The sequence below is a fragment of the Lycium barbarum genome, chromosome 7, assembly GCF_019175385.1.
Source record: "Lycium barbarum isolate Lr01 chromosome 7, ASM1917538v2, whole genome shotgun sequence".
Classification (NCBI taxonomy): Eukaryota; Viridiplantae; Streptophyta; class Magnoliopsida; order Solanales; family Solanaceae; genus Lycium; species Lycium barbarum.
The window spans coordinates 108,982,606-108,993,201 of NC_083343.1; the positions used below are offsets into that span (position 1 = coordinate 108,982,606).

General features: G+C 35.5%; 1 protein-coding gene across 1 annotated transcript; it reads right to left on the reverse strand.

The window, feature by feature from the left end:
- Positions 1–684: 684 nt before the first annotated feature.
- LOC132601723 (uncharacterized) lies at positions 685–3,011 on the reverse strand. Its single transcript, XM_060314788.1, has 4 exons — positions 2,814–3,011; positions 2,477–2,756; positions 1,733–2,243; positions 685–1,600 (listed from the first exon to the last, which is right to left on the reverse strand). Exons 1-4 carry the CDS (start codon positions 3,009–3,011, stop codon positions 685–687), a joined length of 1,905 nt encoding a protein of 634 aa, XP_060170771.1.
- Positions 3,012–10,596: the final 7,585 nt, after the last annotated feature.

Sequence of the window (10,596 nt, forward strand, 5' to 3'; positions counted from 1 at the left end):
TCACACACTTTGGAGGCCTTATAGCTGATAGAATATGGATAGGAACACTCTGAAGCACACTCTTGATCAATACTGCCTTGCCTCCTGGTGAAAGAATCTTACTTGTCCAGGCTTGCAATTTATCTCTAATCCTCTTAATAAGGTCTGTATAATCAACTTTCCTTTTCCTTGCATGAGTTATTGGGCAGCCTAAGTAAGTAAAAGGAAAGTTCCCTCTTTTAAAACCAGTGAGCTGCTCAACTTGCTGTACTAATACATTGGAGACCTTAGAATGCATGTAGAAAGAACTTTTTCTCTTATTAATCAACTGATCAGAGCTGCTTTCATAAGTCTTCAAAGTATCCATAATTAGCTCCAATGATTTTGCATCAGCTGAAGCAAAAACTATGGTATCATCTGCATAAGCCAAGTGATTAAGATTGGCACTCCATTTTGGCATTCCATACCCTTTGAAAGCTTGATCATTAAATAATGCATTAAGAGCCCTGTTAGTACTTCAGCAGATAGTATGAATAAGGCAGGTGATAAAGGATCCCCCTGCGTAACTCCTCTTGATGAATGAAAAAAACCATGAGCCTGTCTATTTACTAGTACTGAATACCAGTTGTTAGCTAGTATCCTCCATATTATATCAATAAACTGCTCAGAAAATCCCATTCTCCTAAGAACCTTCATAAAAAATACCTAAGAGGCTCTATCATAGGCCTTAGTCATGTCCAATTTGAGGACTACATTAGCTGGCTTGCCTCTTAACCTTATATCAGAAACAATCTCTTGGGTTAGCCAAACATTCTCAATGATATTTCTGCCCTTTACAAAACCTGATTGATTGGTAGATATCAATCTAGGTAGGGCCTTCTCCAATTTGTTATGCACCACCCTAGAGATAACTTTGTTGATAAAGTTACTAAGGCTAATAGGCCTCATGTCAGAATAACTTTCCACTTCATTCTTCTTAGGCAACAAAACCAGGTTTGTATGAGTAATAGACTTAGGCAAAGTCTGACCCTCAAAGAACACCTTTACCGTATTAAAAACATCTACATCAATAGTTTCCCAGCAGCATTGATAAAAAATACATGTGAGTCCATCTGGACCACTAATACTATCCCCTGATAATTCAAACACATCCCGTTTGACCTCTTCCATAGTTGGGATAGCAACAATGTCTGCATTTTCCTCCTGTGAAAGCATACTAGGAATATGATCCAATATAGCCATTTCAGATTGAAAGTTCTGCATTGACTCCTGACTGAATTGCTTCTGATAAAAGGAGATGGCCTCATCAGCTATCTCATTAGCACTTTCTATCCCATTACCATCAGCATTTTGAATCCTCCTAATCAGAGTTCTTTTCCTCCTACCATTGACAATATTGTGAAAAAATCTGGTGTTTTTATCCCCCTCAGCAAAGCAATCATAGCTAGACTTTTGTCTCCAAAACTCCTCTTCATAGTGCAAGTATCTCTTAAGTTCAGCTTGAGCTCTTTGTAACCCCATTCTATTAACTTCAGTAGGAGACTCTTCAAACAACTGTTCTTTAATTCTCACAATGTCCTCTCTAATAGTCAACTGCTTGAATATGTCCCCAAACACCTGCCTGCTTCATGCTGATAAAACAACTTTAATTTTCTTCACTTTCTTTTTAAAAGATAAGAAAACCTCCCTTTCCTCTTCTGCATGCCAGTTCTGAGTTACAACTGATTAGAAAGATTCATGATCTACCCAAAACTTCATAAATTGAAAAGGCCTAATAAATTGCTGTTGTTGTTCATTACAGGATAACAACAAAGGAGCATGGTCAGAACCAGTCCTAGCAAGATGGTCCACTTCAATGAGACCATACCATTGCTGCATCAAATTATTATATAGCATTTTATCAAGCCTTTTGAAGATACACTGCCCATCAGATCTCCCATTCCACCAAGTGAAAGGGCTTCCTTTAAAACCTGCTTTAATTAGTTCACATGAGTTAATACAAAATGCAAAGTCTTCATATTCAGAAGGCAATACTGGCAGTCCACCAATCTTCTCTTCCTCATTTAAGATCACATTAAAATCACCCCCTATCAGCCAAAGAGCTACCATCCCATCAGCTAGAACATAAAGACTATTCCACAAAGCTAATATTTCCATTGCATCACACTTTGCATAGACCACGGTGACAATCATGATCTTGTTCATCTGTTGGAAAGTAAGCTTACAGGAAATTTGTTGAGAATCATCCCACACAATATCCACATCTATATTTGTATTAACAAAAAACCAGATCTTCGCAGAGGCATTATAATAAGCATGCTTCATTCCTAACTTCCTATTATATTGTTGAATATGTCTAGTATGTTGAAAAGGTTCCATCAGTGTTATAAGGCTAAATTTATGATGCCTATGCAACATCTGCACTCTATGGAAGGCTTTTTGAGTCTTTACTGATATGATATTCCAGAATAATGTTTTCATCATAACTTATGATTACCTTTTGTTGCTCTGTATGGAATAACTCTAAGTGGTTGCCCTTTAGAGTTACCATGTTTCTTCTTTGATGCCTTAGAGTGAGATTTTGGAGATATTCCTGCTGCCACTCCTACATTATTTAAGACTGCAGCCACAACCTCAGATTCCTCAACATCACAGGTGCTTGCAACCTTTTCATATGTTTCATGAATAATCTCAAACTCTATGATATTATGAGAGACAACATCATGCAGGTCCTTCATAGGAGATTTGATCCTAACAGCTACCACAGGTAAAGGAACCTAAACAATAGCTTGTGAGTTACTATCATTCACTTCCTCTATATCATTTGTGTGAACCTGTTTATCATCCTTTAATTCATTGACCTCCATTTCTTCCACCAACTCACCAGGCTTCTCAGCATATAGTCTTTTCTCACTATCCTCTTCTGTTATTGGTAGGATATTGTCTTCTATTTCAACCTGTATTGTAGCATGATTTGGTTCCTCTTCGTCGACTGTCTTTTCTCTAATAAAGGATTTATTCACCCATTCCATTGTAGTCTCTCCAATTGCTTCTGTAGGCACATTATTCAATTTGTCTGTGTTGTTCCTGGATACTCAGTCTTCTCACCTGGCATGACAACATTTGGTTTACCAACACTAGTCTTTTCATTCAGCACTGTATTATCAATTGTCATGGGACTGCACTCCTCATCTCTATGAACTTGATCATTTACTTCTTCTACATTTGCTTTGTCTGCCACAACTGTATCAGCATCTTTTGATTTGTCTAGAACTTGTACAACTCCTGAAGGTGATCCATCATTATCAGTCTCCTGTTGCTCATCTTGGAGAACATCAAACTTGTTGTGACTATTGACACTTTCCTTGACCTGATTCTGGTTAGTAAGCTCTCTTTCATCCTTGACTACATTCCAATTTCCTGGATCACCTGGAATCCTTCCATTGGCTAGGATTTTTGCTCTTCCTTTTCTAAATTTCTGATTGTTCCATCTGTTTGATTGTTGCATCCCAGGAGAATCAGGTTTCTCAATTACTTCCTTTCCTTTTTCCACTAAATTAGCTTGTTTCTCCTTATGAACAACCATCTCTTTCCCTTTCTCCATGTTGACAACTGTATTGCCTTCCTCCTCCTGATATAATTCAGGATGCAAGTTCCAATATCCATCTTCATTGTGGCCTTGTAGTTTACACTCACGACAATAATTTGGGAGATTGTCATACCTGATTTTCACTTTTTCAATTCTGATCTCATGAGACACTTCATCCTCTATCTCCATGTTAACAAATGTTGACACCCAATTTTGTCCCGCCTTTCTTCCCAAAATAGTTATTTGCGCTTTTAATATTTTTGATAATTTAAGAACTATTATTTATATTTTATTACAATTTAGCTTTTATTAATGTCGTCGTTTCCGTTATCCAACTACAGTCATTGGTTATTATCACTATTATTACCGCCATCATTATTATTATTATTATTATCATTATTATTATTATTATTATTATTATTATTATTATTATTATTATTATTATTATTATTATTATTATTATTATTATTATCATTTTCATCATATTGCCCTCACTTAATACTATGATCGGCATGATCATTTTTAGCTTTCCTATTTAGCATCTTACGCGAAAACGCATCGCATTTATTTTTACTACTTACTTTCAGACTTTATAAATGTTATCGCACAACTATTACGATATCATGTAATTTTATTTGAGTACTAATAAATATGTTTAGCACGCGGTAATATATGATTAACTAAAGAATGCAGACTAGCCCATTAATGTTTTCAGACCAGCCCATTACCAGTCAACCTATCTAATTACCCACAAATGTTTTCGGACCAGCTCATTACCAGTCAGCCCATCTAATTACCCCAAAATATTCAACAACCCGACCCGGCCCATACCTCTTTTCCTAAAAAACCTAAATGATTCATCACCTCTTCAGCCGCCCCTCTCTTCTCCCTCTCTCTCTCTCTCCTCGACGAAAATGGCGAAGTTGCAGAACCCTTTCACTCCCGCAGACCATGCGTGGTCGATTTAGGAAAAAAAAATTAATGCTCGTCCGTCCCCGTCAGGGTTCAACGTTGATGAGGTGATCTTTTTTTTTCTCTCTCTGTTGTTTTTTCGATCTGAATCCTTAATGAGTTTTGTCCATTTGTGAGTTCAAATCCTTTTCTTTTTCGAGTACAAAGCTTTAATTGTTTTTGTCTCCTTTTTTTTCTGATCCGATGACATACCAAAGCATCCTAACGTTCGGATTTGAATGGAATTTGACCTAGAAATCCCGCCCAAATTTTTGCACCCGAGCAAACCTTAGGACTTTTCCTATAAATACTCGTTTCTTTAGTCATTTGAAGGGGGATTTTTGGGGGGAGCCGCCTCGATTTCCTTTGAAAATATTAACCTTCTTCAACATCTCTAGGTATTCAATCGAAATACTAAATCTTTTTTATTTTCTGCCCCTGCTATTATTTCGAGTCTGCCTGCATGCAAGTTTGGAGTTTGTAGTGTTCGAGGGTATATCGGAGACTCAAAGCCCCCATTTCGCTGCACCCGAAGAAGGTCCGTAAATTTCTCGTCTCTTTTAATTTTTTTGTAGCTTTTATGTAGTAGTTAGATATTAATTATGTGACTAGCTTATATTGATTCCGTGTTTATTATTCTGTCTTAGTTGAATGTGTGATATATTATATGATGATAGGTAGTTGTATTAATACTGTTAGTCTCAAGTGGAGTGTATAATGTAGTCAAATCTAGTTTTTGGTTTTGTCGAGTAGTCCACTGTTGTAGATCTGATTATGTGTTTAGTTTGTTAATTATATGATTAGCATGTCTATTAGTTAATCTTTAGTCAAGTATATGTTCAAATACATGTTACTTTAACACTATGTTCAGTCTTTAAATACCTGTTGTATGGTTTAAATAGGATTGAGGTATAGTCTGTAATAGACATTTATGTATGGTTTATGGTCCTGCTTCTTAAATTACCTGGATTTATCCACATGTTTGATTAATTTAGTGATATTAATGAGTCAAACTCAGCATGTATATGTTAGGTGTATGTGGATTTGTATGTTGTATAAGCTCAGAAATGTGTGAAAGAGCATACTGTTCTTGTTTCTTCATGGGGTACTGTCCATTTGGAATCTGTCTAACTATGTGAATGAGTAGTTTGATGAATATTGTGTCAACCTTGGTATCCTGTTCAGTTAAAGCTGCTGAAAATACTTAGATATTTAAATAACATGTTTGATGGTTCACTTGATCTGTATGTGACTCAGAGTTGTTGTTTGGTAGCACAAAGTCATATCTAAGTATATATATATATATATATATATATATATATATATATATATATATATATATATATATATATATATATATATATATATATATATATATATATATATATATCTGGTTCTTAGTCAATAGAGTTGGCATTTCAAAATGATGTTTGCTTTAAAGTGTTTAATTGTCTTTGTATGTCTATATTGTTAAAATTTGATGATAAGTTGCATACAGGTTTGTGTAAGTCTGTCTAGACCTAAGACTATGTCCAGTTGAGGTTAAATGACATATAACCTGATTTATAAAATGACCAGGACCTTTGAATGCTCCCTCCTTAGTGATTTTGTTCAAAAACTATGAGCTTGTTGTTGGTTCTAGTATTGTCAAATCTCAAAATAGGTTCAAAAGAGTCCAAAGCATTTAAAAACTCAGTTTTAGCAACTTTAAACCTATACAAGTGTACCTTGGCTGAGTCCTGTATATGTTGTATACTGCAGCATGTTTTTTATTCGGTCTTGTATGTGCCCAAAAATTACAAGTATGCTTTGCCTGAGTTATATCTATGCTGAGTGTTGTGAAATGCATTTTGTCCGAGTCCTGTATGTTATCGTGGGAGCAAATATGCCTTGTTGAGTCATGTGTATGTATGTATATGACCAATATACTTTAGTTAATACGTTTATGGGGAGATTAGTTGGTTATTATGGATTAACTTTGAACCTTCCCCGGTGTTAGCCATGCCTGGGATTCGTGAAATCCCTTAAAACTTGTGCAACATCGGGAAGACGGGGGAAAAAGCTTTCCAATATTAACCTTCTAAGTATCCTTATGAATGTGTATACACAAAGTATACTCGAATATACATAATGTATACATAAGTCACTTGTTTGTCTTAATATTGAAACCGCTCTATTATGTTGGTTGTCGATCATAAAATCTTGCATATTATAGAATTATGTCACCGCTCTAATCCTTTTTTTTTCTTTTCTTCTTTTGCATGACATCCGGAGTTACGAGGAGTCGATTTCGCCGCTAGATCAAGCAACTTCATCGCTCCATTTTGTGTCTCGACTTCTTTCCAAACTCGTCCAAACCGAATACGAAGGAGGGGAAATAAGCAATGGATATTCCCTCCTATCGTGATGAATCGAGATTTTTTCCTATTTCTCTTGGCTCGCTGATATATTTTGTTTCTTTGCATAGACCGTTCTAAATTTAGAATACTTCAAGAAATTAATCATATGGGGGATAGTTTAGTGATATTGGGTAGTTAGAGTTCGAGTTTGCCTTCGAAATAACATATTTAAAGGTTTAATAATTTAGTCTATTTTCTTCGGTTCAAGATTTCTTTTAATTACTCTTTTACAAGGTTAAAATGGGTTGAATGATCCAATTAAGAATTAAGTTCGATTTCAAAATTATTCATCTACCTCAAATTATAGTCCTAACGTTATTTTATAAACCTTTTGTTTTAAGTTTTATGGTTAATTCTATATAAAGGCATCAATGACCATTTCTAGTAGCGGTTGTAGATGAATCTTTCCCAAATTTAATTTAAATCCTTACCTTCCAAACAAGGCCCAATTTTTCATAAAAGAGGATAGTTATAATTTTAAGCTACTTTTCACACAATAGTAGGGAGCTAATTTGTTTATTGCCTTCCTTATCTTACTTGATCACCTAATAAATTTAAGCAGTTAAAATCAATTGATACTCGGTCATTGAATTATTTCAAATGCATATTAGCATATTGGTTGATCCAGTATTTTTAGTTTAATATGTCTAAAATCTTTTTCTATAAACTATTATCCTTTAATTTAAATAGTATTCTTATATTTCTCATTTGTAACCTTGATAATACTTGCAAACTATTTTCGTAAATATTCAAAATGCTATATTTTCTTATCAAGTTTTATAATATAATTAACCTAAGTTTGACCGGTTAACCGTATTTAAACGGATCTTAAAGGATGCCTTACCCCTTCCCTTTAGGATAATTAAGAACCCTTACCTAGAGTCATTAAGTTGAGTAGACCGTTAATCGGAGTTTAGTTTAGCTTTACCTTAGTTAATAATTAGGTGTCCTAATTCACTGTTAAAATAATTAGGTGGCGACTCCTTAAATTAAATAATCAGGAATCACCAATATGTTGTATTCCGATTTGACCCGTTTAAAATGGGGTATAACAACAAAATCAGGAAGTTCATCTAACAAGTCAATCATCACCTTTACCCTAGCACAACTAAGTCTAGTACGATTCTTAGTAGCCTTATCAACATGCAAAGGAGTACCAACAGCTAATGCAATTGAAAAAACAACCTCCTTCACGAAGAAAGTGGGCATTAAATCAGGCAATGATATCCATGATATTACTTTAGAAGTTTCCTCATCTATTTTAAATTTTGTATCATAAATAAGAGGCCTCATCAAATATGAATATTCGTCTTTGGAGTTTAAATAGTATGAGGTTTTAGAACATAGATTAACAAGATCCTCCATGAGAGATAACCGAATCAATACATGTCTATGTCTAAATAGTCCAATCTCACAATTTCCTTTGATACCACACTGATCAGGAATAATCTTACGTAGTTCATCCATGTCTGGCCATCCATATGAAAATTTTCCTATCACAGCATATTGAAGTCTTTGTAGTTTCTCCATTTGTTTAACTTCATTTTGCGTCCATCTTACCACTGGAATCCCATTCTTAATCACCACATTCTTCATTAAAATGCTAGTAGTAACCGGCAGTGGTCCATTATGTTCCTTAGTATTAGGGTTTTGCATGAGGTTTAACGTAGGAGGTTGGAAGAAATCTGTGTATTTTGTCTTGGGAGATTGTGTTTGTGTTATGGGTTGAGCATTAGTTGTAGCAGGGTTGGAGGATGACTGGTGATACGCTCAAATTACACCTATTAATGGCGTAAAGCGGACGTTGTCAAATATAGTAACCCAACAAGGTTGGGGTCGAATCCCACAGGGAATATGGAGAGAAAAGAGTACTAATCGTATTCGATACCAATCTTTAAATGCTTTAATCCTATTCCGGATAGTTTGAATTGATTGTTGAATAATGTAATTAAATACTTTGACTTAAAATGTAATTAATGCGAGAGAGAGACTAAGGTTGTGTTCCCCAATTTGATTAGATATTATGCTTCACGTTTCAATGTGATATACTTCTAATGGTTGTTCTATGAATATGCACTTGGTCTCTTAAGAACTTCTTAATGTTTTCCAACAGTTAAGTCGTATTTCCTCTTTATGATTCTTCCGAATGTAAAAGAGTTGCAATCGAAGAATGACTAAAAATGCCAATTTAGACTTGTTCTCATCCCTAAGTTAGTCTATTAAGCGAGGGTTAACGCCTCGAGTCATTGTCATTCAATTTTACCAATACTAACTTTCTTTCCCAAGAACAGTTAATATAATGGCTTAGGATAATGCTTGCAATCATCACCCAACACTAAATCACAAAAACTGAATGAATACCAACAACCATTATGCATATATCAATAATAGAAACCCATTCACATAATATTCATCATGAGTTCCACAACCTTAGCTTTAAAATTAGCTACTCATAATTTTGGATAACAAAGAAAACTTACAAGTAAACATAATGAACTTACAATGCAATTACAAGATGGAATAAGAGTGAAGTTGTTGTCTTAAATGTTCCAACCACTTCTAAGATTAAAGACCTAGGGTTTGTGCCTCCAAAAGAAATCTGAATAATGAATTAAAACCCTATATTAAGTATTTATAGAGCCAAAAATCGCGCCAAGTTTCTGGACAAAAATGCCCTTACGCCGCATCGTTACGGATCGTAACCTGTGTTACGGTCCGTCCTTCAGTTCGTCATTTGTCAGCTTTGATGTTACGGCCACCATGTGATGGACCGTAACCTGTGTTACGGTCCGTCCTTCTGAGGCGTAACTTGTGACTTTACTTGGAAACTCTCTGGAAATTTGGCTGATGTTACGGTGATATGTTACGGATCGTAACATGAGTTACGGACCGTAACACTACACCGTAACACTGATGGTTTCATTGAAAACTTTCTGGAAATTTAGTTGATGTTACGGTGATATGTTACGGACCGTAACATGAGTTACGGACCGTAACACGAGTTACGGACCGTAACACCACACCGTAACACTGGTGGTTTCATTGAAAACTTTCTGGAAATTTAGCTGATGTTACGGTGATATGTTACGGACCGTAACACCACACCGTAACACTGATGATTCCAATGAAAACTTTCTGGAAATTTAGGCCCTGTTACGGTTCAATGGTACGAACCGTAACATGAGTTACGGATCCCGTTACGGTCCGTAACATGAGTTACGGACCGTCATTTAGCTCCAATTTATCCGGTTTTCAGCGTTTCATCTCATTTCCGATCCTTAGTCAACCAATCCTATAAAACACAAAAATAACATAAGAAACAATGTAACAACACTTAAAAACAAGCATCATTTCTAGTTACAAAGGCATAAAATGTGCCGAAATTCACGGCACATCAACTGGCCAACCACCATAGGTGGCTGACTAGTGGCCATGTTGCCGGCGGCTAGGTAGTGTTAGGCTAGGGTTTGCATGAAAAGCAGGGTTTTGCTAGAGAGCTTTTTTTCAAGCGTATAAAGGTACTTTTCTCATAACGTTATCTTCTTAGCATTTTAGCCACCTTACGATACGATAACACACGAAAAAACAAGGTGTAACATTTTCCTTCTCTTCCTTCTTCTTTCTTCTTTCTCTTCTTCGTTCTCTCTGCCATTTTGTCTCTTCTTCTTCTTCTTCTTC